Source organism: Lepisosteus oculatus, chromosome 11, assembly GCF_040954835.1.
Source record: "Lepisosteus oculatus isolate fLepOcu1 chromosome 11, fLepOcu1.hap2, whole genome shotgun sequence".
Lineage (NCBI taxonomy): Eukaryota > Metazoa > Chordata > Actinopteri > Semionotiformes > Lepisosteidae > Lepisosteus > Lepisosteus oculatus.
The window spans coordinates 2,707,284-2,734,533 of record NC_090706.1 but is presented as its reverse complement, the minus strand read 5'-3'; the positions used below and the strand labels follow the sequence as shown (position 1 = coordinate 2,734,533).

Genomic DNA, 27,250 nt, shown 5'->3' with positions numbered 1-27,250 from the left:
TGCAGGCTCTTGTGGAGATGATATCCAAGGAGACTGAGAGGAATCGCAGCTGGTATTGTTTTTTAGTTTTTGCAGATTCATTCAGACTAGGGCACAAGGCCTGATGCATCCACCGCCTGCTGGTGCTGCCGTTTGTAGGATATGACCTGCTGTGCTGTTGGAGTTCAGTGGATAGAGAGAAATGAGATCTGTCTGCTGAAGTTGCCTCATTGCAGCGCCTGTTTTCTCCATCAGGCTGCGCTCTCGGCAGGACATCAGAGCGCACCACCTGGCTGACAGCCTCTCCAGGTGGGGTGTCTGTTACCCCACCTATGCACTCCGTCTCAGCCTTGCTCGTTCCCCCCCCCCCTCTACTCCCCTCTCTCTTTCACCCTGAGCGCGCGGTGTCATGGACTGGCATGGCACTCAGTAGTGTGAGATCCCATCAGCGGCTGTGCTGGCACCCTGGCACCCCAGCCCCTCTTCCTGCACACCTGCCCGCTGTGCTGCGGGCAGCCCGGCGTCGTTAGGTGGTCGTTTCCTTTCTCGCGTGAAAGATGGAGATGGCCTGGTGTGGTTTCCCAGGTAAGTGTAGAAGTCAGTGGGTTTTGGAACGCCGGGAGCAAAGGGAGCGAGCGTCCCGGGACTCTGCGTTCCCAAGTCTGGGAGCTCCCAGTCAGGGCACACTGCCACCCAGTGGGTTTTCTGCATGTCTCTACCAGCGAGCGGCTGGTGTGAGGGGGTTAAACCCCCAGCCCTCTACCGTGGAGCCCTCCTCCTCGGATCCCTTCTCCTCAGTCGGTGATGGTGCAGGAGGCCGAGACACGCCCCTGTGTCCCTCCGAGGAGCAGAGCTGGGCCACCTGTGTGGTCACTGGTTCTGAATGGCGACGTGGGATTAACGACCCTGCAGAGCCTCTCCGTCTTTCCTCTTCCCTGCTTGGACACGCGGTTTGTTTCGAACGGGCGAGCTCTCCACCCGATAGTCCTTTTCTGCACAGGACAGGTCCCAAACAAGAGGCCACTCGGGCTCAAGTTTAACAAGAAGTCATATGGCAAGTGAGGAGTCTGAGAGTTTCTTTAATGATATGCCTTCTTCCTCTGCTGGATTTACCGCCCCTTTAAGTGCTTAAATCCTGCACGGGCTTTCTGGTTTTTTTTCCTGATCACACCGCTAACCCCCCCCCCACCTCCTTCCACCTCCCGCCTCCCGCCTCCTCCCACCTCCCTACCCCTTTCCTGTGTCGGCAGGGGTGTCCTGCAGGGATGCTGAATAATTCAGCAGTTGATTTCGCTCTCTGGTACGGCACGCAAGTTGGGAGCGCACGGAGCACCGGGCTGGCACGCTCCCGGGCGCCATCCTGCTCCCCGCGCCTCCTCCGCAGGGAGCGTCTCTCCGGAGTCGGGGTGTCTTTAGTGGCATGAACCCCTTAACCCTCCTTCCTTTCCTCTCCTCTGGGCGCCGGAGTCGGCCGTGCAGAAGCGTCGGAGGAGAGTGCTCATTTGGGTTTCTCTGTAATGATACCCCAGCTGCGGAGGCCGTCTGTTGTTCTGGCAGACCTGGCGCGGGTCGCTTTCAAAAAGGCTGAGTGCGTCCCTCCAGCTGAGAGTCTTTGCCGTCCAGCGGAGGCAAAGTGTCGTGCAAGTTTTAGGAGGGTATTTTTCAGGGTTTGGCGGGTGGGGGAACTGTAAGACCCAAGATTAGCTCCCTCTCAAAGTGCTTTCCTCTTCTGACTCCCGGACCTTGCATGCCTGTCAGAAGCACTAGCCCAGTCCTTGACGCTGGTTCTCCTGCAAGGTGGAGGCATGAAGCCTGTGAGTGCTGGGTTTGTGGTTGCCAGATCTATTCAGTTGCTGACTGTCATCTGGGTTTCAGTCCGAGTAAAGGAGCCTGCGGTTCTCAAAACCTGTCACGGCTCCAGGTGCTAAGGACTGGGAACCTTCTTTCCATTGCCCGTGGGCCTGCTGAACCGCTGTGTGTCCCGGCAGGTGTACAGAGGCCTGGACATCATTACCAACAAGGTGACGGCGGAGGAGCAGGAGCTGTGCCCCCATCACATGATCAGCTTCGTGGACCCCCTGGTCAGCAGCTTCACCGTGGTGGACTTCAGGAACAGGGCTCTGCCCCTCATATCCTCTCCGCCCGGCCTCCGCGCTCCCGGCCTCGGACAGCACGCGCCAGTAGTCGGAGTCACAGCCGATGCCTGATGGGGATTCATTCGCTCGCAGAGAGAGGGTGGCAAAGCTTTGCAACAGTACAAAAGCATGTAAGCCCCTGGTAGAAGTGCAGGTGGACATGCGGGTGTATTTTCAGAATCTTGCTCCCGATTTTGGCCTTTTTTATTTTTTTTTATTCTGGGGAGACCTGTCTCCCCTCCTTTTTGACGGATTGCGTTGTTTATATTCAGTTTCTCCAGTCAGGTGAATTTCAGAGTGATGTTGCAGCGCACAGTGCTCCATTATGAGCCAGTGTATACACCCGCGTGTGTCAGTGTGAGAGGATGTGTCCTTATTTTTGTGTGGCCTGAGGCGTTGTGTTTTCCACTGCGCCGTGTGGAGTTAGATGCCACAGTCCTGTGCTTCTGTAGCTCTTACTGCTCTTCCTGCCGTGCGTGCCTTACCTGATGCCCTTGGGCTGGCTGAATTATTCAGGGTATGGCTGCGTTATTGTCCAGGCTCAGAAACGGGTACAATGCTCGCTTCTCCTGCCCTTCCTTTTTAAAACCCTGCATGCAAATCTGCTCTTCTCCCCTTGGTGCAGGTTTTTATTTTGCAGTGGATTTATTTGTTGGGGAAAAAAGCAAGTCACATTAATTCCAGATACATTGAAGAGAAAACATTGTCAGTTATGTGGTCCCTTACAGGGGTTTGCATGAAAGCATGTGTGAATATATGAAATGGTACAGTAGATGCTGTCTAGGTGGTTATGCTAGGACGCTGCATTGGGGATTGACTTGCACTCCAGATATGTGCTGAGCTAGCCTGCACATTGCTTGGATTTTGGTGTTAGCCGTTAACAAGGGACACCGAAGGTCTAGATATGTTTAAATCTTGCAGGAGCCCTATATAAGTGCTACTAGGGGGAGCAATGTGGAAGATGATGATGGAGCGTCCTTATTTTTAGGGAGCTGCAGAGGTGGGAGTATGCGTCTGAGCCGAACAGCACAGAGCGATATTAATAGACAGGGGAGGCTGCTACTTTAATAGCAGGGTGCTGCGCACGCAAACTGTCTGACAGGGCTGCAGCTGTGCACAGCCTTGGAACGGCACTAGAGGAGTGTAAATAACAGCACACCAGCCACTCGCGGTAACTGGAGCAGAAGACAAGCTAAGAATAGGAACAAGCCTCCACTGCATTTCTGTGGGCGGCTAGGTATGACAGTCGCTGACAGGTAGTCAGTGGACAGGCTAGCGCAGGGATCAGGAGGACAGATGCGTCGGGGGATATCAGCACTCCCTCTTATTCTGTTGTTGCATTTAAGACGTGCGGCAGAGAGCGGTGTTTCACAGTGATCTAGAGCGCTTGTCAGGATAAAACTTGAGTTGAGAATATCGGGGCTATTACACTCAGTTGCGCCCACGTTTTGATTTCAATGGCATCCTACAGAAGAGGACACACAGCTGTTCATAACCAGAATAACTGAGTGCATTTTGTAAGAGAGAATCCATGTCGGTGTGCAGCTACCAAGTCTGTTTCTTTCCATGTTTGGTAATCTGCTTTTAAATAAAATAGTTATTTTTGTGAAATTGCATGAATGCAGCTCTGCCCTTGTGGGACTTATTGATCTGGGACTTTGGGGGGTTTTGATTCTTGGTTTAAGTGTTCTCTAACTTTTCTGTCTGTGAGGTTGCAAAGGGTTAGAAAAACTGGGCTGCATTCTAAGTGGTATAATTTCAAACCCTTCCTGTTTTTCACAACCAGCCCTTGATAAGGTGTATGTGAGTGTGATGGTGGGGGTCTTTCTGGAGAATCTAAGGAAAGTGTTGCATGCATGCCACGTGAGTTCACCAGCTTCAAAATTCAGAGATGGCATTGCATTTTACTTTGGGGTTTTCGGTATCCTGCCTAGTCTACCTGTAAAAAAACAAGGTGTGAATACAGAACAAAGGGCCCGCAAACAGGCAGGTCTGCAGACTTTAATTCCTCCTCAGCTGTTAACAACTTAACTCAGCTCATTATTGGCTGAATCGGACCAGTTTAACAGCTTCTGCCATCGTTCGTCTATTAACTGTACACTACTACTTTAAAGAGGCCTAAAATCCTGCAGAGATACCAGGATGAAGAGTGGACCTAGTCCAAAATATTCGGACTCAGTCTTCCAATTTTGCTCATCATTACATATAAGTAGCTACACCAGTGGTGGCCTTTGCTGTTTCCTTCTGTATTAAACCCAGAATGTTTTATGCATCTCTTATATATAAATATCTCTTATATATGCTCTTATATATGCACCAGTAGACATTGCTCCTGTATGTTTTCTGTCTTTCAAAACCCCTGTGCAGTGAGTGAAAGCTGTCCTTTTCACATGTCATGCATATTGCATTTTCCTTAATGAGACACATTGAAGACATGCACCAGAGGGAGAAGATGCCCATAATTGTAGGAGGCACCAACTACTACATCGAATCCATATTGTGGAAAGTGCTCTTGGACACCAAGGTGAGGAGTGCCACTAAGCAGTACTACCCAGCTTTTATCCAAGCCTGACTTTTGCACCCATTTATAGAGCTGGGCCTTTACTGCATCGGTCTGACAGAGATGCCTTGCTCAAGGGTAAAACAGGGTAAAACCTGGGCTTCGAACCCACAACCTTCCGGCTAGTCCAGGACTCCTCACTCCTGTCCCAGACTACCAGGGCTCGCCTTAGGAGGGTTAACTATTGAACGGTAGAGGAATTAAGAAATTTAAAAAAAAGGGCAATTGGGAAAATGTTGGTTTATCTGGGAGTGGGGCTTGATGTTTTCACGAATGGGCCAGACTCGAAGAACTGAGAATTGAGAGCTGGGCTGCAGGGGTGTAACACGCAGAGGGCTCGGATGTGTGCAGAGGTGCAGAGGGGGGTGGGGGCCTGGAATCTCGAATGCAAGACTGAGCTGGGAGGGGAGGGGGGAGGGCTCTGCTGGCGGTGTTAGCGAACAGGAATGATTGAAGTGGGAAGAGGAAAGCAGAGGTGTGTGAGGAATGTAAAAAGCATCAGGGTGTGGATTAGCAGCGCAGTGAGAGAGGCTCTTGTAGGTGAGTGAGGCTGACGGCTGGGAGCTGTTGTGCAAGGAATAGGAATCTAGACCGGCAGTCAGCTCAACTCCAGCTCAGAGCGAGCTTTATTGGCGTTGCATATTGCACACAGGCCACCAGAGCATCTGTTCAAAACAGAGTTACTATATAATAATTAATAATAATTGCTTACACTTTCTGGACACTCCACTCAAAGCGCTTTACAGGTAAAGGGGATCCCCTCCACCACCACCAGTGTGCAGCCCCACCTGGATGATGAGACGGCAGCCATAGTGCGCCAGTACACCCCCCACACACCAGCTCTCAGTGGGGAGGAGGGCAGAGTGATGAAGCCAGTTCAGAGATTGGAGAAATGGACATTTTTGGCCAGGACACCAGGGTTTCACCCCTACTCTTTTGGAGAAACGCGCTGGGATTTTTAAAGACCACAGGGAGTCAGGACCACGGTTTTACGTCACATCTGAAGGACGGCGCCTGTTTACAGTATAGTGTCCCCATCACCATACTGGGGCATTAGGACCCACATAGACCACAGGGTGAGCGCCCCCTGCTGGCCCCACTAACACCTCTTCCAGCAGCAACCTTAGTTTTTCACAGGAGTCCCCCATCCAGGTACTGACCAGGCTCACACCTGCTGAGCTTCAGTGGGCTGCCAGCTGTGAGTTGCAGAGTGATATGGCTGCTGGCTATATATTAGAGGTGTGTGTAATTAATGCAGTGTTATACAATATAGTAAATACATAGGTGTTCAGTACATTAGGAAATGATGAAGTGCAATTCTGCAGTACAGTGCTGTAATATAATACAGCAGTTATGTCCCTTCCTAACAAGCCAAAAGAATTCTCCAGGCAAGTGAGCATTCTGGTAGCTTATTGTAGTGTTTCTGGAGTGCTGTTAGTGGAGTTTGGGGATGATCCATGCAAAACATTTCCTGTCCTCCTGCGCTCTTGTGCCGGTGATGGCTGGGTCTCGGAGTCAGCTGTGTGCTCCTGTCTTCCCCCAGCAGGACGACGGACAGGGGAACGGGGCGGGTGACTCGCCCCGCAGGAGAGCAGAGCTGGAGAAGCTAGGGGGGCCAGAGCTGCACCGGAGACTGGCGGAGGTGGACCCAGACATGGCGTCCATGCTGCACCCCCACAACACTCGCAAGATCGCCAGGTACTGCACCTCAACGGGAGAGACATACCGAGATCCTGAGAAACTGACTCACTCTACCATCTATAATCCTTTTAAGCTGTGGGTAAACCAGGTTTTCAATAGTCTTAAGATCAGAACCGTGGAAAAATGTGTGTTCATCTTGCATCTCTTGGCGATAGTTATGAATTAATTGATGCTTCGTGACATCAAACCTGTTCCTTGTCTTGATCCTGCGACCAGTATGTCTCCTTTTCCGTCTTGATTAAGAAGCACCCTGTCTTCTTTTTTTTTTGTCCGATCTGCGGCTGTAATGCCTAGGTGTCTGGGGTTTGCTCAGAACTGCTGGACTAATTAGAATTTCACTCACTGCCTCTCTTTGTGTTACAACCATGGCTCCTGGCATTTTGCTTAGACTTCACAATCCTGCTTAACGGCCCTTTGATGTGCATCAGACACCTTTCTTTTGATAATTTCTTTTTATTGCACTGTTTTCCAGCCGCCCCGCTCACACACAATCCCCTCCCTTCCCTGTCCAGGGCATTGGTCCTGTCAGTGTCTGGTTGAGAGTCCCGGAATATAGATTGCGTGCCAGTGCGTGCAGCGAGCTAACGTTGGCCCTGTTCGATTTGAAAAAGTGAGAAATTTGCATCTGTTGCGCTCTTGCACAGAATGCAAAGCAGCTAGGATTTTAAATTACACGTTGATGTGCTGTTGTAGTCATGTGAAAAGCCTGGTGGGGGTAGATGGGGGGGCTCAGTACCTGCAGTGCTTGTGCTTATGAAACAACACGGCAGGTGATCGTGGCTCGAGGCTGATTGAGTGCGTTGGGACCGTCTCCCTCAGAGCCGTTTTAACCAGGTGCTTGCCCAGTGCTTCGGGGAGGGCCGCAGCCCAGCAGGTTGGGGTACTGTAATTAGCCGTCAGGTGATGACAGAAGCAGTGAGGCCCCGGGTTCGTGTGCAGGAGCCTGCAGGTCCTCCAGGAGATGGGGATTCCCCACAGCCGGTTGCTGCAGGAGCAGAGGGAGCAGGAGGGGGCGGACGGCCTCGGGGGGCCCCTGCGGTTCGACGGCCCCTGCATCTTCTGGCTGCACGCCGAGCTGCCAGGTGAGCACCCCACTTTCCCGCGGCGACCCCACCCCCCCATCCAGCAGGAGCCAGTGCGCCTCCTCTTGGGCCGCTGGGGAACTCCAGTGTCCTCCTCTTGTCTCAGCTGTGAAAGAGGTGCTTTAGAGCAGCCTTGTTGCTCAGCGCTGGTTCTGAATGGATGTTTTATTTTCCCTCACCTGCGCTCTCAGGTAAAGTCATTCTGAGTGTAACCTGCGCCTGCCCTAAGGCTCCCGAGAGCCCCGGTCCTCATATTTCTTTTTATTTTCAGAAGCAGCTTTTATAACACCCCTATATAACTTGTAGGAAGTTTCAGCTTTTTTTATTTTAGAATGTGATTATTTTTCTTAAAAGCATGATAAGCCACGTTTAGTATGAAAGGAGGAGAGGGGATCAGCTTAGCTACTTCTCAGAAATTGATGGGGTTTGTACTTTTTGAAAGTTTTTTTTTTCTGCAGCCAGGCGTGTGATTCCTGGGACAGGAGGTTTTACTATGCCTTTCCCCATGTGCTTTTCCTAGAGGGCTCTTCCAGTCGATGTGGGCTTTTGTTTTTCAAATTTCCCTGCATTTATAGCAGCGTAGGACAGCTCCTGCATGTAAAAATCAGATATTTCATGCCGCTGGTGCGCTGTTTAATATTTGAGATTAGTTTGCTTCTCACCACTATGCTCCTGCCTTCCGTCTAGTCAAGTCTGTTTAGAACTAAAGCTGTAATTCGTGCCCGATGACATGATTGCGATAACTTAGAAGGGAATGGATGGCGAAATCAAAGCTCCAACTCTCCCATACCGAATTGACGTGTCGTTTCTGTCCCCTCTGAGGGGATCGCAGTGTCGCTGAGGTGTCCGTCTCCCATCCTGTCCTTGTAGCCCTGGACGCGAGGCTGGAGGAGCGCGTGGAGGACATGCTGTCCGCAGGCCTGCTCGAGGAGCTGAAGGACTTCCACGAGCGGTACAACGAGCAGAAACTCCAGGACAGCGGGTGAGAAAGCCGGGCCGTGAGCTGGGGCGGGTGAAATCCTCAATCCCACACAGCTGGATCGCATCCCGGAAAGCCAACCAGGTGTGAAAAGGAAGAGAGGGTGAAACGGAGCTCTGTGGTCATGGGACAGGGAAGAGAAGAGCAGAAAAAACAGAGTAAAACCTGTTCTGAAACAGCAGTTAATGCATTTGTCAAGCGTGCTCCAACAAGATTTGTACAGGATGTTCAAAAAACCGCCAGAGGGGGATTACTAATGAAAATCAGTTAACAGATACCGGTTAGGCAGTCCTGTTTAATGCTGAGGTGAGGCATATCATTCATTTATTCATTTTCTGGGCTCTTCTGTTTAGCAACGCAGAGAAAGCTAAAGCTGCTTCGACCCTGAAAGTCACTGTAACTTTGCTGTAGATCGCGGCGATCAAGAAACACGTGATGTTCCTGCGTGTCAGTGGCGACCTTAAACTAAAAAGATTCAGAAAAAGACATCGGAACTGCGATACCATCTAGAAAAAGTTGATTTTTGTAAAGCCCCAAGTGTTTCGGGCTAGTTCAGGCGGCAGTTGTGCTGATATTTCTCTTTTAGTCAGCCTTGGTGAATAATGACACACAGCTCTTTAGTACAGGAAGTGTGTGGTCATCAGGGGGTTCCTGAGAGAAAAAAAGAAATCTGCTCTACTTGTAAACCTATGAGAAATTAACACATCAGCTTGCATTTCTTAGTTCAGTATCAGAACGCCCAAGACCATAATTGCACGAGTGTTTCGGTCCCTTTATGAACAATATTTTGCATCTGATCAAGATTCATGTTCCTTAAATTCTAGAAAGTAAGAACTGATTTTGTGCTGCAATTGCGAAAAGTAAGGATTCCTTTTGCATAGATGAAAAGGCCATTCCAAAAACCGAGCCATCAAATCTGATGTTGTTAGGTTTCAGGAATACATGGTTTTCCTGGGGGAAGTTTTGCTTAATTATACAATAGGAAAATGTGAACAAATAGATTTCTAAGCTGCTGGAGGCCTTTCTTTCATGAACTCCTATAGCCTTTATCACTATATGAAAAAAACTGGTAAATTTCCAGTGCTTTATGTTTTGCGTGGACAGCTGTTAAACTCTCTGTGGTGAGGTAATTGTTACAATAGCCGGTTTACAGGTGATGGTTGTCAGCATGATTGTGTGCCCTGAACGAGAAAAGCCAGTTTGCAGTTCCTGGCAGCCTGTCTAACGAGAATAGATACATTATGTCATATCAGGTATCTTAACCGTTGTGAAGAACTGTGATGTGTAAACAATACCACTGCTGTCTTCTGCAGTTCAAATCAGCAAATCGGTTACTTCTTAAAAGATGTTAATCTCCTCGGGCTTGAGCAGAAAGAAATTCTGAGGGCGCGTAATGCATTGAATCGGAATGGCGAAAGGTTGTGAAAAAAGGTTAATCCGGTGGATTACTTCCGGATCATTAAGAAATGGATTGAGAAGAGGAGTCGCGTCTTGCCATAGAGGGTTGGTCAGTCTGTGGAAGAGGCTGTGCTGTTTAACCTGATTCCGTTGTGTCTTTTCATCGAACAGCGCCGATTCACGCTTCATGTACCTTCTAGTATCTATGCAAGCGAGGAAGGCCTCTTGCTGTGTCTCCTTCAGACCCTCAGACTCTATCGCCAGTAGAGTTAACACTATTTATTAATTAACCAGAACCTTACTGCCTCTTGCTAAGATGGTCCCAGGGGTTTGATGATGCTAGAAGGGGTGCCACTCTCCTATAAGAGCTGCCACATCTGTTACACATACCAAAGGCAAGACATGAGTGAGCTGCTTCAAGCACAGGATGGAGAGAGTATCATTGAGCTCTCATTCATTCTTACAAGTGGCTGTTAAGAGATTCTAGACAATCGCTGGGTTTAGGTTGAAGGGAATAAATACCAAAGGACCTGTACACGCACACACCCATCTGTATGCATTGCTTCTGAATCCGGCTGAGGGATTTCTCTCGATGTGGACGTGGAGCGCAGATGTGCTGGTGGCTCTGTGCCTGGCTCTTGCCCTTCCTTCAGACAGCGTGATCGATCCTCTGTCAGCAGCACGCACCAGGAAAAGTTCTGACACAGCTTTTCTGTAGTCTTCTCTCCCCCCACCGAATGCAACAACCTCTCGCCACCAAGCAGCAAGGTCACGCCACAACCCCCCCACTGTCTGTGGTGCGCCATGAGCGTCCGTTCGGCAGGGACAGGAGTGGGCGTCACTCTCCAAGACTGAATCTCATCCTCCCCTCTCCCCAGAGACTGCCCCTCCCCCCGAACTGAACGACACAGACTTGCTGCCACAGCGGTTTTAAATGTATTCTCCTCTCCTGAGCTGCAGCGCGGACATGGGCCCTCGCTCACCCTGTCTGACCTGCCGATGTGCTGTCAGTGTCCTGCATCGGGGCTGCTTGTTGAGGCAGGGCTGACCGGCAGTTCGGTCACCTGCGCTTTTGTATTCTGTTACTGAAAATCAGGAGCTCAGTGCTGCTGTTCACATGCTGCAAAACTCTAGAATGGTTAAGAATGAGAGGACGTTTGTCCTGTCTTGAGCTTTTGACTGTTAAGAGCTGATATATCAAGGGTCTGGTCCTGTTGCATCTAGGACATCAGCTTATAAAACATGGCTGGGCAGCTGGGTCCTGACACCCAGGGTCCTCCAGTTCTCAGGCCTAAATACCCTTCCCTGTCAACGTCTGTCTCGGCTCTTGTGCGCTTGTTTCGTCACTGAGCTTCGTGCAGTCCAGTCGGGATGACTGTCGGTACCTTTACGTTTTTTTAAAACATTTCCCTCTTGATTCCAATGAAGCCCCTTTCTTGAAAGATGCGTGGTGTTTTCCACCTGCTGAGGCTTTTCCACCTGCTGGGGCAGATCCAGGGCAAAGGATCAAGCTCTGCACATTTGCGAGGCTTGCAGAGCCCGGATCCTGGGGCAGTTGAGCTTGTTGCCCCAGCTCCAGCCCCTTGTTATCCCGACGAACACTCACACAGAACTGGGCTTGTGAGTTAGTTTTCAGTCCAGGGATCTCATCTCATCCTCTTAAAAGAAGCCAAGTTATCGGCTGTGTAAAGATGGCTGGGTAGCTTGTTCCATGTTGCCTCATCTCTTTGTGTTACCCTCTGGGAATGGTATAAGAGGTTGAGGCTGTTGCACCTCTGTTCACAGATTCCTAACCAACACAGCAGTGCAACTTCACAAACTGGTAGAGCTAGCTAGGGAGTTCACATGGACGCCCTTAACCTATCTCGCAAACACGCCAGGCAGCTCAGGAGAAGCTGAAAGAATGTTCCCTGTAAACGTTCCTCTTGTTCTTTGTCATATTTTCACCTTTTTCCTGATCGATTGTGCATAATAATTCTTGCGTGTTTTGTGTCCTGTACGCAGCCAAGACTACCAGCATGGTATCTTCCAGTCCATCGGCTTCAAAGAGTTTCACGAGTACCTGACAGCTGGCACAGACCGCAGTGAGGAGGAGCGACAGAAGCTGATGAGCAAAGGTAGGCAGGGCACAGGCACATTCCCATGATGCCCCTGTGATTAGCCTGCGCTAGAAGGAGGGGCAGTTCTGCGTTGATCCTCCTCCTTCAGAAATCTACAGAGCCCCATCGCATCCCCCCAGATGCGTCTTGTGTTTCTGTGCAGGAAAAAGAAATGCTCGGCTTCATTTATTCGTATCCGTGCGACATTACTGGCGGGAAGCAGGGAATGAAGGGAACGGACCCCTCCCATATGTCTCGGGTGAAATGCCGTGCTGCATGTTCACAGGGTGTAGCACCATTCAGGTGTGCTGTGTCATTTGGATCCAGGGCTCCTAAACCTAGTCCTCAAGGGCCACAGAGCAGTGTGTCTTATAGCTCTCTGCAAAGCTACTGCCAGCACTCGTTTAATCCTTAATTGGGCTAGTTTAACCCTCCTTCACAGGGCTGAAGATGCGGGTGATCCAAACTGAAAAACCCGTTGGGTTCTGGCCCGTGGAGGCTCGAGCTGGGCAAGCCTGTTTTACATGGACTAGCAGCTGAGATCTCTTGGGCTACTGGGATAAGAAAAAAAAGGTGATGAAATGCGCAGACAGTCATAGCCTGGGCCTGAGGGACAGCTCAGGCTTTTCCTACATTTCAGGAATTTCAATGAGATCAGATTGATTTTTTTTTGTAGAGGAGTGAAGAAGAATGGATGCTTGCTTGCTTTGATAATCTTCAATACTTCCCTGAAAGGAGGGTACAGGCTCAGCAAATCTAGTTCCCACTGGGGTTCTGCAGTAGGGCTGCCATTAGAGGTTTTTCTTGGAAGTCGTTAGTTAACGCTTTTGATTTTCAGGGTGAACCGATCTGGCTGTATTTTTTATGTTTACAAAAAGGGAAGGGGGGTGGAATGCAGGCTGTCCCAGATATGTTCGCAAAACAGGCCCTTGCTTTTAGGTTTGCATTTTGCTGTCTAATCCTGTCGACCACAGCTTTGCCACCTTGAAGTCTGGTCTCTCCAGGTCTCAGAAACCCAGCAAGGGTGGGCCTGGTCAGCACTGCGATGGGAGACTTCTAAGGAAAACCAGGTTGCTGTTGTAAAAGGTGTTTGTAAACCAGTAGATGGCGCTCTTCTTGGCCCAAGAATGTGTAGCCCAGTGCCCCAGTATTGCAATAAAGATGGCAGGAAGTGGCATCCATTGGGCGAGATGTCAATCCCCGGATCCTGAGTACTTGATCATTAAAGATCCCCAGACTTGATTTGTAATAGTGGTGTTAACCTTAGTCTCCTGGCTAGATTCCACTCTGGTCTTATAAAATCTGTCCACCCTAAAGTTCCCCCTTAATGCAGTGGGTCAAGCTGTTTCTCACTCCCCCATCTGGTCTGCTGCTGGCTGATCATGGCTGCCACACGTCACCCAGCAGGGAACTAAGTGGGTCCCCTCCGTTATCTAAAGCACTTGATAAATTTAAAGAAAGTACTGCCTCTTTTTTTGTTATTGGCAGCAGTACGCCATGAAAGAACTCGTCAGTTTCAACTGGCTGCCAAGACCTTTGTGTGCAGTATGGTAACCCAGTGTTTATATATTCACAGTCAAGTGAAGAAGCGACATTGATACTGTCTGCTGCCGGGTCACGCGCTGCACCGATGCCGCATCCGTATTGACAGGGCTCTAGGAAAAGTACAAGTTCTGGATGCAATACTGAATGTGCACTAAGGGCCTTCTTTATATTTCCTTAAGTGCAGCTTTCTGAGCCTCGTGTGCAGAAGCTTACTTAAAAGATGGCCTCTCCCCCCCCCCCCCCCCCCCATTATGAGAATCCCCACCCTGCAATTTTTCTCATGACCATTTTCTTCTGTGCACATCTGCAACGTGAGAACAGAAAATGAGAGTGTGCTGCTTTAAACGGAGCTGCTGTAAAAAGCCGCAGCACGATTCTGCTCGAGCTGGATTCTCTGAGGTCCAGCAGAATGTGGCAGAGGGGTGAGCTACTGGCCGCCAGCCTGGCATGGTGGGGCTGCAGCCCTTCCTCGTGTCACCTGCTCGTTGATGACAGCCCCCAACCCCATCAGAGGGCCGATGAGCAGGGAGCCGGAGAGCAAGTCGGGATGTGGAGGCAGCAGGATAAAAACGGACTCTGTGAGGCGGTTTTGGCAGATCTTCCAGTTTGTAGTAACAGGACTGGCACTGTCTGTTACAGCTTTATCTCGCAAGATAGGAGGTTCAGTGAGCAGCAATAAAAAGTGATAAAAAAGCTGTCCAACTAAAAAGTAACCCTCCCCTCTTTTCTCTGATATAGGCATCGAAGCTTTGAAACAGGCGACCAAGCGCTACGCCAGGAAGCAGAACAAATGGGTCCGAAACCGCTTTCTCAAACGTAAGTTGGATTTTTTTTTGTCATTTGTCCTCCATCTGTTTTTAGCAGTTTAAAGGTTCTCACAGGTTGTACAGCCTTTCAGGGAGCTGTGAGGCAGAGGTTTGAGTCTTTCATTCTCCCCTCTACTTCTGGGTGTAAAACAGCTTGTGGGGTCCTTCATGGTGGGGTCCCAGCAGCTAAAAGTGGGGTGCTCGCGACGATGTTTTCGGGAGTGGATTGTCAGGAATGGCAGAGACAGCCGACTGGTTATTGCTGCGAGTCACGTGCGTGTCAGCTTCCAGCTCACTGCGGATCTGCCTCCGAATTATATGTCCGCCAGCAAACGCATGTGCATTCTCATTTCCTTGCAGTTTTAAGCGGTGAATGCGTTTTTTTCCCCTTGCATTTGATGAGACGTTTATGGCCGTGACGGCATTTGCAAAGACAAAGAAAAGCAGGGGAACAAATCGGGCTGCAGACTCCTGTCTGCCAGCACCCAGATCAATACATTGACCCTCCTGTTTTCCTGTTCTTGTAAACGAGAAGGTACATAAAATGTTACTGCAGTTTGGAACCCTGTTCCATAGCGTCCTGGGCTTCTCTCGGCTTTAGTGACATGAATAACCTCCTCAATAAACCCTGCATTGTGGGAACAGCTCGTTAGGGGCTCTTAATCCTGCACACCATTTCTGTCTCCCAGCGTCTAAGTGTGAATTGACAGTTTGTTCCTCGGGGAGGGGCCGAAAGACAGGAGGTGATCGCAGTTCGGGGGTGGAGAGGGCTCGGTTGTAAAATAAAACCGGCTAATTACTTTTCCTGGGGGGTTGTGGAATGGGGGGAGCGGGGGTGGGGATGGGTGCCGTGGCCCCTGTTGTGAAATGTCCTGGTTTTCTCTAACAGCTCATTGTGTAGTGGTCTGGATGGGCCCCCCAGCGTAAGCCTTTGAAGTTCCTTTAGCCACCCTAAGGGTGTGTCTTCAGCCCCTCTGCCCAGTTTTTCCCTGCTCAGCTCCCAGAACACTCTGCCTCTTCAGAGCGAGCCTCCCCTTGTTCTGCCTCCAGAACCGCATGCTTTTTAAAAGGTTCTGGTGCCGAGTCTTTATTAGCCCCAACACGAGGTAGAATCATCCACGCCTTCAGCTGAGTCTTTCTGAAGGCATCCCAGAATGGATTGAGGCTTGTCGAGAGTATTTTTAATCCTGCCCTATGATCGGTTCAAGTATGAGCGCAGGTACGTCTACATCGGTGAGGACCTCACAAATACAGGGGCTCCTGAGAAACAGGCCTTTGTGAGGTATCTGTGAGGCAGCGCTCACGAGGCAGATGAATTTAAAAAATTTAGAAGCCAAATGAAGTTTTCTTATAAAAATCACAAGCCCCAGTGCAATTTTGTTTGATTTCCTTTCACCCCTTGTTAAGTTACCATTTCAAGAGAAAATTGTTAAAAATACAATCAGATGTAATGGGAGTTCTTTACAGGTATAAAAATACAAATATGTTTGTCATTTTCTCTTCGCGTGCCGAGGCTAATTCTCAAACTTGCGTATTGTGATCCTGGCAAAACTTTTCCTACTGATTATATAAGGATATCTATTTTTAAGGATTTTGCAAGTGAATGAAGATTAATGTTGGCTCTTGCCAGAAGAGTCTGGTTTGGGCTGAGAAGGGCACTGTTCTGTGTTAGAAAGTAGTTTTGCAAGCAGGTGGGGTTGGAAGTTTTGGGCTTGAATTGGGGGCGGGCAGACTGTTTCTAGGCTTTAACTCCAGATTCGCAAAGTAAAGGTTTTCAAAATCAGAATCTTGCATTAGCTGCTGATGATTTGATCATAACTGCAGCAAGGAGGCTTTTATCAGTGAATCGATTAATCATTTAGTCTTTTATTTGTTGTAGTGCCCTTCACCACAGTTTGCCACAGAGTGCCCTACAGATTTCTGTAGCAGTTCCATTTTAACCATGTGGGCGCAGAGGAGAGGAGATCCTAGAGTAGTAGAGGAGTTTATTGGCATGTGTACACGTACAGTGGAATTCTTTCCCATGCTGATCTCTCGGGACATACACAGTACAGCACACAATGTAGACAGCCCATTAAAAACATAATCAATAATACAGCCAGAACAATAAATATGTTGTGGAAAACAGTACATTTTTAGCACTGGAAAAAGAAACATGGAAACATGGTAGAACATGTAAAGTGCACAGTGCAGACGTGCCTTGAGTCTGAGGCTTTGCAGTTAGCTGTAAAGGATGCGCACTGCAGCAGGGTCGAGTTTTTTGTTTCCTTCTGTGCTTTAGCTCTCTTCCCCCTAGTTGTTGAGGTTGCCGCCTGTCTGCTGTGTTTGCAGAGCCGGCGCCTCCCTCCACCCTGACCCCAGAGTGCCCTGCTCGGCCGCCGAGGTCACGTCATGCTCCCCCCCCCCGCTGCTGCCCCGCTGGCCTGTCGGCTCCCCTCTGACCCCGGTAATCCTCGGTGGAGTGAGCCGCTGGGAAGCTTTCCCGCGCGCTGACCTGCGAGAGCGACAGAACCGGCAGCAAGGGAAGCACGAGTTTCCCGGAGATTCCCGGGTCTTGACTGTTCTCTCCCCTCTCCCTCCCGCATACCGATTCAGGGTGCTGAAGACGTGAGCTGAGCCGACAGTTCGGTCAGATGTGTAGTGAGCTCCCGCAGCATGGAGCAGAGATATCTGGACCACATTCCAGCGTCCTGCAGCTTCGCACTGTGCCCCGCCGGGCGACACGCTCACAGCGAGCTGAAGCGGCACCCTCTGGTGTGCGCGGTCATTGTCCGTCCAGCTTGTCATGGGGACAAGTGACCAAACGGCACCGCTCCGGAGAGCACCGAACAGGGCCTGTGCTTGCAGCGGATATTTAAGCCCTGTTTTCCATTTTCAGAAAAAGAAAAAACAGAATCAGTGCGAATTGACAGTTTGATTCAATCACAAGCTGTGCAGCAATGACAGGACCAGTCGACCAATCAGTCAGGTTATTTGCTGTAGTGCTCTTGGCAGCAGTTTGCCACAGAGCGCCTTACAAATTTCTGTCAAGAGTTTGACAATGTAGCAACGGTTTGGCCATGTCGGCACAGAGGAAAGGAAAGCAAATACTCTCACTGGGAGAAATTAAACCTCTGGGGGCTTCAAGCCCGATGGCTGTCCTCCCCGCAGGCAATGGGTCTGTGGTCCAATAATAAATCTTGGACGATTGTTATTGTGCAGATGTTATCCAGCTGTCTTGGGTTCTGTGGTCAGGGAGTGAAGTAGCTGAGGTTCCCCTCTTAGGTCTAAGGGTCCAGGTTCTGAGGTCATGAAACGTCAGGACATCCAGTCTCGGAGTAGGAGCCCGCCGCCGTGCTCCATGCAGTGGGGAGCAAAAGATTAGACAGCTGGTTCCAGTAGCTAGCCGGGAGGTCAGGGCTTTAAGCGAGTAACCTTACGAAACACCCCCTGAACATGAGCAGCTGTTTCTAGGATGATGTTCACTGTCTCCACCTTGCTGTGGGTTTTTCCACAGACGAGCAGGCTACTTCTTCGGCCCCAATTCCCCCCCTTGTGGCTGTTTGCTCAGCGGTGCAGAACTCTACAGTCTGTTTGTGCAGTAGGGACACTGACTGGACCCGCATGAAATCGAAGGGCGCATAATATCACCCTGGTGCCTTGTGTCTTTATCGTAGGCAAAGGAAGAAGCAAACATTTTGTTTTTGCATCACAAGGCGTATTGATTTTATTGTGGAGTACACAGATTAAAGATCAAACTGCCATTGCAATTAGAAACACAAAACGGCTTCCTGGCTTCGGTCCTGCGCAGCTGCAGCTGCCTCTTTGCTCTGGGGCTGAATCGCAGTGTCCTTTCCTGCTGTACTGTGTCTTTGGGATCTGCAGTCCCTGCTGCTTTGACACCAGCGAGTTAAGATGTGAAAAACCAAGCCCTCCCTATTGAGTTACAGGGCTAATGCTCTGTGTCCTACAGCCGCGGTCTTTCGCCTTATTGAATTTCCATGTCTGAAAAGGCTCCTGGTACGGCGCTTCGCAGAGTGAATTTAAATTTTTTTGAAGTCCCTCTGCTGCAGTGCCTAGCGCACGCGTGTCCGGTCGCAGCCCTGGGCTAACGCCAGACATATCGAATGCCCCGTCCTGCCTGGTGCCGGCTCCAGTATTGTACCTTTTGTTGCATGTGGGAGACCCGTTGCAGAATACCCAGCTTGTTCCTCTGCCAGCTCCAGCCACTTTCCTCCAGCCAGCTTTTAATAGTTTCTCTCCCAGCTGCAGCAGTGGTGGGGGGGGCGACAAAAGGCTCTGTTATTCTGATACTGTTTCACCAATTAGATTTACTGCTTCTTCCGAGGAAACAAAAACCGCTTTTCTCTTTAGAAGGACGAAAATGTCCTCTCCTGATTTCTTACCGCAGGTCTCACAAGCTCGTTTTCACGCCCTTGAGGGTACAGTGGTCTCCCGTGGCTCTTCCTTGCTCGCTTTTTTTGCAGTTCTGCTTTGGCTGGTGCTGTTTTGTGCTCTACTTATGGGGGGCCGCCAGCTCCAGTCTTGTCCCCCGAAGTTGGGAGGTGTTAATCAGTTCAGCATGTAATTTGCTCAGTGAAGAGAGCTCTGGTACTTGAGGGCTGAAGAGGATTCCTGTTTTGTTCCAAAGTGATCTCTAAATTGCTTAATTTCACATATTCCCCACTGTGTTGCTCATGGTAAACTTTAATCCAATTCTTTAGGAGTTAATGATTTAATGGTTAGCTTGGAAACGTGCTGGGTTGGGGCTTTCTAGTAAAGCAGTATTTGCATAACCCGCTTCAAAGAAAAATAAGCTGTTAATTGGCTGAGTTTTAAGTAACGCACTCTGGATCTTCAGACGGCAGGAAGTAACATGATACTCTCAGGCGACAGGTGTGAGTAAGCGAGCTGTGACACAAGTGTCCTCTTACACCAACTTCTGCTTTGAACCTTTTGTGGAAATTTCCCAAAGCGTTAAAAAGTAAGCAAAGAAGGGGGGAAACTATCGTGAAACGTGTAATGCAGGCCAGGTGGAGCGGTTCAACTCCTGTTGACCCCGCATTTGGAGAGAGTGGGAACCCCGGTGCGCCCTCCACAGGAGCCTGGGGGGATGGCTCGCCTTCCCTGGCCTCGGGTGCGATTTGCACCCCGTGGGGGCAGGAGAGGAAGTGCTGAGCCCTGGAACCGGGCCAGCCAGGCACAAGGCACCTTTTCAGAGGGGAGGAAAGGGCAGGGCAGGAGATAAGGGCGGGCGTGCCACACCCCGGCAGGTGTGCGGCGTGCTGTGGGACAGGTGTGCGCTGGCTGTGCCCGCCCGCTCCGCCTTCCCAGAGCGCGCACACACGCACGCACACACACACACACACACACGTGCGGGCTGCGTGTCTCGCCTCCCCGCCCGCACCCGCGGACGGCAGCAGGTGCGAGGCAGGTGCGAGCCGGGGCCCCCGCGCCCCCGGGGGAGATGATGAAACTGCAGCTGACCGGGACGTCTGCCCCCAGGGGCGGCTCGGCTTGCGCGCCGCGGGGGCGACCTTTCATCCTGCTCGTCCAGCGGGGCAGGAATCCGGCGGGATAAAGGCAGCAGTGTTTCTGGCTTCTGTCGCAGGGGCCGCTCGTCTGCTGTGTCACGGGCCAGACTCTTAAACACCCCCCCCCACCCACCCGGAAAGCCCTGTGGGGTTTTTTTTCTACAGAAGCTGGGATCATTTACCAAGATTTCAAATTGCTCCTGTTCCACATCTGTCTGCCCTGGGGCCTCCCGTTCCTCTGCAGTGTAGATTTCTTTTCGGAGGCGTCTGATAGGGTCCCACTTACCGCGAACAGAGCCCACCATGGCTCATATGTCCCCAGCACACACGTTTTCACACTGTCTCGGAACAGAGGAATAACAGTCGTAACGCCAAGGGCAGGAAATTCCGGGCACGTTAATCGCAGGCAGGGGATTGGGCATTGGAATGCGTCTCCTCATATCTGTGGTGCTACATAAGCCCCATGCGTATAGTCTTGGATATTTGTAGTATTGTAAAAGAGAAATGTTTTTTTTTGTTCAGGTGGATTTTTCAGAGCCTTCCCAGGCAAAAGGTGTTCCTTGTTTTCTTAAAGTAATTTGTGAGGTTTAAGGATGAAACGTTTTTCACAAGACAGTGTAAAGGAGGGCTCTCCAGCCCGGGTCCTGGGGAGCCCCTGTCCAGCTAGTCCTGTAGGTCACCCTAAAATCACCTGGATTTCACAATGAGCAGTACCCGGAAGTATAGAGCATGCTTGGAACCGAAGGAGGGTTTCTTTTCAAAACTCTCTAATTGTCAGTTTGGAAAATGATCCGAAGTGTATTTAAAGTCCGTAAAAAAGGAAAGCAACTCCCTACACTGCAGGGAAAAAAACATCTGGAAGTTCATCTTGTTACTATGTGTTAGGGGAGGGATGATAGAATTAAAAACATGCGTCACAGTATCTCAGATGTTCCAGATTTGATGTGTTCCAGTAATGGACCATTTTGATCCGTGTTTTTCATTACTTTTTCATTGACTTTTTTGTTACCAGGTTTGTAGTGCAGAGGACAGCCAGAGCTTGTGACACTTGTGGTCAGTTTTCTTGGGGTGGGCAGTATCCCTCAAAGTATGCATAAGGAGGTGGTCGCTGATTGGATGTAATAAGATCAAATTGTCTTTCAGCTGTCCACCACATCAGGGTCAGCTGGTTCTGGTGTACAGAAGGATCACTGTATGTTGCGAGTAGACTCCTTGCCGGGGAAGACTGGCTGTATCTGAAATAGGGAAAGGGCATTATAAAGGGTGGCAAATATGCTTGCTCTGATTTTAGCATTCCAACTCGCAGAATTTTATCTTATAAAGGCTGTTCTTGCGATTAAGACATAACATTAATGCAACAGAGGAATGTAAATGATAATGCAAAACAGATGGTAAATCTCAATAAAAATATTTTTTCTCAGGAAACTGCTCATAGGCAGTACAGTTCAAAGCACAGTATTTTACAACCTTAGCAGTTACACAAGGCTTTTTGAGGAGCTGAAACTTTCTAAGGTCTTAACACAGCACACACACCAGAATTGGAAATTATCCAAAGTGAAGGGAGATCTAGAATAGGCAATGAAAGAATTAAAAATAATGACACTTAAGTCACAAGCATACAATTTCATGACAGTTTGACCCACTTCATTAATGTCATCAAGCGAAATATCACGAGGAGTGATGAAGCAGTTCATCGCCCTGCCCTGCCCTGCCCTGTGTGTAGCATCTTCAGCTGCTTGTGTGTCAGCTGTGGTTTCAGTCTGGGGCACGTCTCAGGGGGGGCTGGAAGTCTGCCACCCCTCTTGTTGGCAGTAGTGCCTGCAGATAAAGACGGACCAGGTGATCTGTCAGGCTTCGTCAGATGTGATGTCGTAACGTGCCGTAGCTGTGGCCATGCCCGGAGCGTTGCTCCACTGCACCCTGAGACTGGCTCCTTCGCCCTACGGTCGCAGAACGAGCTGGCGCCTTCAAGCCTCACTGCGTTAGATCGCGGAAGCTACACGAGGCTGGGCCTGATCAGTGACAACCCAGCCATTAAAGGTCCCACGACACTTTTCCAAGAGAGTATAAACCCTGGTGTCCTAGTGGAATCCCATCTTGAGCTTGCACAGTCCGCACGCCCTCAAATCCGCCCTTAATTGAACTGGTGAAACAGAGTCTCACTCCTCCCCCGGTCTGCTCAGTGGAGGGCACTGGGGCCATGTCACCCAGATGGAAGTTGCAATTGACTGATCGATTAAAGTTGCTCTGAGAACCTTGATTGATGTAGAGCTCTATATAAATACAGTGAATCTATAAGTGCAAGGCACCAGATGCTCTGACTGGTTCCTTGCTGTGGAGACCAGGAATATAGATTCCAGTCCTCTGGCTTGGCTCACTGCGCCGATGGCACATGTTTCAAAACAACAAAATACATCTAAAAAATAATTTACAACCACAGACTTGAGTGTTTTAGTTGCGTGGCACTGAACTGTGGACTGCTGATGGTCCAGATGTTGTGAGCTATAGGATGCCTTCGTGGCAAAGGGTTCAGAAGACCCTATTGATTCAGTGTCATACTGAGCAAATTACTGAACCTGCTCATGCTCTTCCTTTTCTGATGGGGAGTCCGAGATCCTGTTTAAAGTGATTCTGCAGCAGCTGTTAACGAATTTCTCCCGCCCAAAGCATCTGTCATTCGCTTTGAATAGCAGTGTCAGCTGAATGACGTGATGATAATGATTCATGATACTCTTGAGCTTTAAAACTGCTTCTCTGCTTTTGTCTTAGCATTGCAGTAGAGGATTGTGCCCGGCGTGGACAAGTGTGTGTGTGTGTGTCTCTCTGTCTGTGCCTTTCCGAATGAATCAATACCCAGCCAGCACAGCTCAGCTCAGCGCGGGCAGGCAGGCTGGCCAGGACTGCTGACAGTGTCAGAATGGGGAGATTATTGAGCGTCTGTGAGTCAGCAGCTTTGCAGTTCCGCAGGGACCCTCCACTCTGCTCACCACTTAACCCTCGCTCTGCCACGGCACAGAGCTCTTCCCCGTCCTCAGCGGGTCTGCCCTGGATGTTTGAGAAACTAGCAGTGCTCTCTGTCTCCATTATCCCCTTCTGCCATTTGCAATAGTACCTGTAAGTTGACCTGTGAAATACCTTATGTATTTTGTATTGCTCAGAGAAATTGACAGTAGGTTGTTGTTAATCCTTCCTTCCCAACTGTCCTTTATATGTGGCTCCGTGGCCCTTAAACAAATTGTATTGCGTGTTGGGGTTTGCATGGAGACATAAACAGAAAAGAGAGAAAACAGAAAAAAATGCAAATGCAAAAAACTGAAACTGGACTGGAAAGCTACGGATTGTTGTTTAAGAAGAAAATCAAAATCGGTGTAAAGTTTTTGTTCTTAGATATTGTGTTGGTGCCAGAGACACAAAATCTGAAGTGCTACGCTGTATAAAAATGGGTGCCCTTCTTCCCAAACCAGTGAAATTGCTCAGTTTTCCTGCAGCGTTGCTGTATATGTTCTGTCTGGCTTTCTGCTTCAGGCTCTGCTTGCCCAGCAAGGTCCAGCTGTGGTAGTGTTTGTGTCCACTGTTTTGTGCTTCTTTGCAGTTTTGTGGGTTGTTTTTCCTGACGTTGAGGCTGCACACTTTATCACAGTAAAAGGCCTGCTCGCTGAACGGAGCCACAGGGGCCCCTCAGATGAGACCGTGTGCTGGTCATCAGGGCTGTCAGGGTTTAACGTGTGCCATTAACAAGTGAGGAGCGTATTTTCCCCCTGTCCTTTGCTGCCACACGCTGCTGCTCTTGTGGCCGTGCAGTGTGGCTGCAGGAGCAGTGCAGGCCGATGGCTGGCGTGGCTGACTTGACGTGACCGTGTGTGTGTGTGTTTGCAGGGCCGGGGTCCAGCGCGCCTCCTGTGTATGGGCTGGACGTCACCGACGTGTCTCACTGGGACGAGACGGTCCTCGCGCCGGCCCTGCAGATTCTGGACAGCCTGCGCAAGGTATCAGCGGGGATCAGGCCCTAGCAGCCCCACCTCCACACAAGCAGCTCTATCCCCAGGGGTGAACCGATCGAGCAGGCCAGCCAAGCCCACTCTGCGCCGTACGTTGGTGGATAAATTGAAGAGCTGAATCTCCCAGCTGTGCAGACAGGCAACATGGAATAGAGTGGCATGTTCTCACCTGGGAAAGGGGGCCTGTCAGCACAATGCAGGAGTTCACTGGAGTATGCACTAGTGTAGAGTACTCTAGCGCTCTAGCTGGACTCCTTATAGCCCAGGAAGGAGGTTAAATTATCAAAATCTTCCTGTAAACCGACTGTGTCTGCTATTGCATGTGTTTCTGCACAAGCTAATGCCTTTTTTTTAAGAACATAGATGCATATACCTAATATACGTGTATTTTTAGCCCTGTTGTCTGTTTTTAACATTGTTTTATATTCCAAAAAGCTTTAAACGAGGACACACAGAAACAGCAGGAGCTCCAGCACAAGAACGAAGGAAAGGGCAGGAGGTTACACAGGCCTTTAAGAGGAGAGCAGGCTGGTGCAGCTGGCACACGTACCCAGCCAAGCGCAGTTCACACAGGGGCGGGCTCTGTGCACGCAGCTGAGCGCTTCAGGCACTCGTAGGGACCAGTGATGAGGTGCTCCCTGCGATCCGTAGAAAAGTCAAGGAAACGAAGGGAATTAGACATGAAAGGGTTCCCCGCTCGGCGTGGGGAGATATGTGACGCTCTGGGTGCGGCTGGTTTGGTGTTGCTCCGCCCTCCCGATGGCTCAGCGCTGCTTTGCCCTCGTCTCCCCGCAGGGGCAGCGGCCGGCCGCCGAGCCTCTCGCGCCCGGGGCCGAGGAGCGGGGCAGCAAGCGCCGCCGGCACGCCTGCGAGCTGTGTGAGCGGGTCATCATCGGAGACCTGGAGTGGACAGGTGGGCGGCGGCTCAGGCTCCCGAGCTCTCGGCTTTGCGTTTCCTCCTCTTCCTCTGGGGGGGGGGGGTCTCTTTCGTCCCTTTCCGCCATCTGACATCGTTTTTATTTATTGATGTTTTTGAAACCTGACGGGAGCCGCCGTCGTGTGAGAAGTGTGGTGGAGTGGTCTGTGGTTTGCAGCTGAAACACCTGACGCTGCAGCATTTGAAACGAAAGCCGGTCTTGCTCTTTCACGCGCACGGCGATAGCGCGCCGCGGTGCAGGGACAGAACGTGGCTGCCGCCGTGGAGCGAACGCTAAGAACTTGTCTTTGTCTTTTTAAAGCCCACTTGAAGTCCAAGAGCCACCTGCACCAGGTGAGGAAGAAGAAGAAGAAGCTGGAATCGGCTTCGGGCTCCCAGGGGTCCTCCTGTGTCTCTCCTCGCCAGGCTGGTGTCGCTAACATACACCCAGGTTCTGACCCGGCCTGCCGGACGGACAGCGCGGCCGGCACCGCGGTGTGACTGGCGGGCCGCGGGGGGCCCTAGGTCAGTCAGTGTTTGTCTCGGCTGCGTCCGCGGCGGAGAAGCAGAGCCAGGCACTGACCCGCCCCAGGCCCGTCGTTCAGGAAGTGCCCCGGACTGGACTGCCGTTCCTCTGCACCAGCCCAGCGGGTCGCAAGCCGGCTCGCAGGAAGCCTCATGGGAGGAGGCTGAAGTCCCGGCTCGGCGCAGAGGACTTTTCCAAGAAAGGGCAGCAGCCGGACGTTGAGTCTGACAGCTCGCTCTTGTGCCGCGAGAGGTGGGAGGTGTTTTTTCAGCTGAATCCGGTATTCTGTGGGATTCTTCTCGCAGTGGATTCTGGGGAATCCCCTCCTGCAGAAGCGGCTCTGTGTGGTGAAAGTCACAAATCGGTGGGGAAACACTGGGGAATCCACAGTGGGTGGCGGTGGATGGGTTTTCACCGGCAAGGCGCGGCCGAATCCACTGTAACTCAGCCTCAGAACCCTCTTTCTCCTGGCCTGGGATTCCCCCAGTGACATGGCACAAGGTTTGTATGACCTGGCCCCAACAACCACCCTTGACGGCATCCACCGCCAGGACAGCCAGCACCTTCCCCTGCCCCGGGTGACCTCTGAGGATACGGGGATCCCTACAGCTGAGCCTGAAACCCTCTGCCTGAACCAGCAAAATCTGATTTTCTAGTGCTGTGGATTTACCGAAGAAACTGTTCTGATTATGATTGTGCCTTCTGTTTTTTCGCTTCACCCTGGACCCCTTGACAGAGGAAAGTGGTTGTATTAGGCTGTTTCCTAGTGCCTGGCCTCTCCTGTTAACCTATTCTATACAAAGCATACCACTCAGCTCCTCTGTACACATACCTCCCTCCATTTTTTGGTGCCTTAAAACACCTGTCAGTTGGAGTAGAAGCTCCCGTCTGTGCTGGGACCCACACTGCTGCAGGATCTGGTTGAAGTGTGATGCTGTTCTGTGAAGAGAATACCAGGCACTGTATTAAAATCAAGAAATTGATCCAGGCTTTTTTAAATATGACTGTGTGGAGTTAACGGACTATCATGAAGCACAGCTGGACAGAGAAACCGAAGCCTCGAGAACTTTTAAGAGAGCTGAATAAGTTTTTAATAGAGCACATGGACTGTGCCATATCTTATTTGGGGGTTGTTTGAAATGATTTACTTTCTGTTATTTGAACATTAATACATGTGTCTTATTTTCATTTCTGTGAAAAGGGGATTCTTAATTGTTAATTCTTTAACCAAAAATGATTAAATGATCAAGTGAAATGATGATTTCACTTCAGCCTTGTTTTAATAGTTCCAGACAAAGGCAGACCTGTTCTAATTGTCAATACAATATACATTTTAATTCACTTTCCTCCCACATTCTGGTAGGCGGTATTTGATGGAAGCACACATTTTGAACAGTGCTTTCTACCGATGAACTCCTGGTTTTCCTCTTCAGGTGCAAATCCCTGCTTTCTCAGAGCAAACTATAAATTGAAACAGACCATTCTCAGAGCAGCGACAAGCTTCAAGTAAATAAAAAAATAAATAATGATTGCAGTTTTGCTGTTTTTCATCAGTATGCTTCCAAATTACAGCATGCCAAACGCAAGGGTGTATAGTTAAAAAAGTCCACCTTCAGAAATGCGTCTTTTAAAAATAAAAATAGTTAAACACTTTGGTTTCTGCTAGCTGCCAGACTCAAAATTAAAAAGTTAAATTTTTGTCTGTCTTTGTCATCTTATTTCTAAGAGCACTCTCTCTGCCTAGGGGCAGGCAGCTGAGAGCTCAGTGTGTTGGGTATGCTTATAGAGGAAACTCGCACAATTCTTGAAAATAGCAGCCTATAAATCAAACGTGGGCAAAGCTGCTGTTGTTTGGGTAAGTTCAGCACAGGCAAAGCCACTGTAGTAACACGCCAATTGATCATCTATTTATAGCCCCAGAACTTTGGTAGATTGCTGCTATGGAAGAAAACGCAAATAGGAAAACAGGAGTGATGAACCAGCGTTGTTTCTGTGGAGAAAAGGAAGTAAAGA

At 50.1% G+C, this 27,250-nt stretch overlaps 1 protein-coding gene across 7 annotated transcripts in view; it reads left to right on the top strand.

The window, feature by feature from the left end:
* Nucleotides 1-26,935, top strand: part of trit1 (tRNA isopentenyltransferase 1) — a 34,899-nt gene extending 7,964 nt beyond the window's left edge. For 3 of the 7 annotated variants that reach the window (XM_069195405.1, XM_069195407.1, XM_069195408.1), the window contains exons 2-11: nt 1,968-2,110; nt 4,542-4,638; nt 6,218-6,372; nt 7,315-7,457; nt 8,328-8,439; nt 11,839-11,951; nt 14,217-14,294; nt 23,674-23,783; nt 24,591-24,708; nt 25,034-26,935. In XM_069195405.1, coding sequence (XP_069051506.1) covers nt 1,968-2,110; nt 4,542-4,638; nt 6,218-6,372; nt 7,315-7,457; nt 8,328-8,439; nt 11,839-11,951; nt 14,217-14,294; nt 23,674-23,783; nt 24,591-24,708; nt 25,034-25,212 — 1,248 coding nt within the window. In that variant the 3' untranslated portion in view covers nt 25,213-26,935. The other 4 variants (XM_069195406.1, XM_069195409.1, XM_069195410.1 and 1 more) reach the window with 4 other exon arrangements.
* The last annotated feature ends 315 nt before the right edge of the window (nt 26,936-27,250 follow it).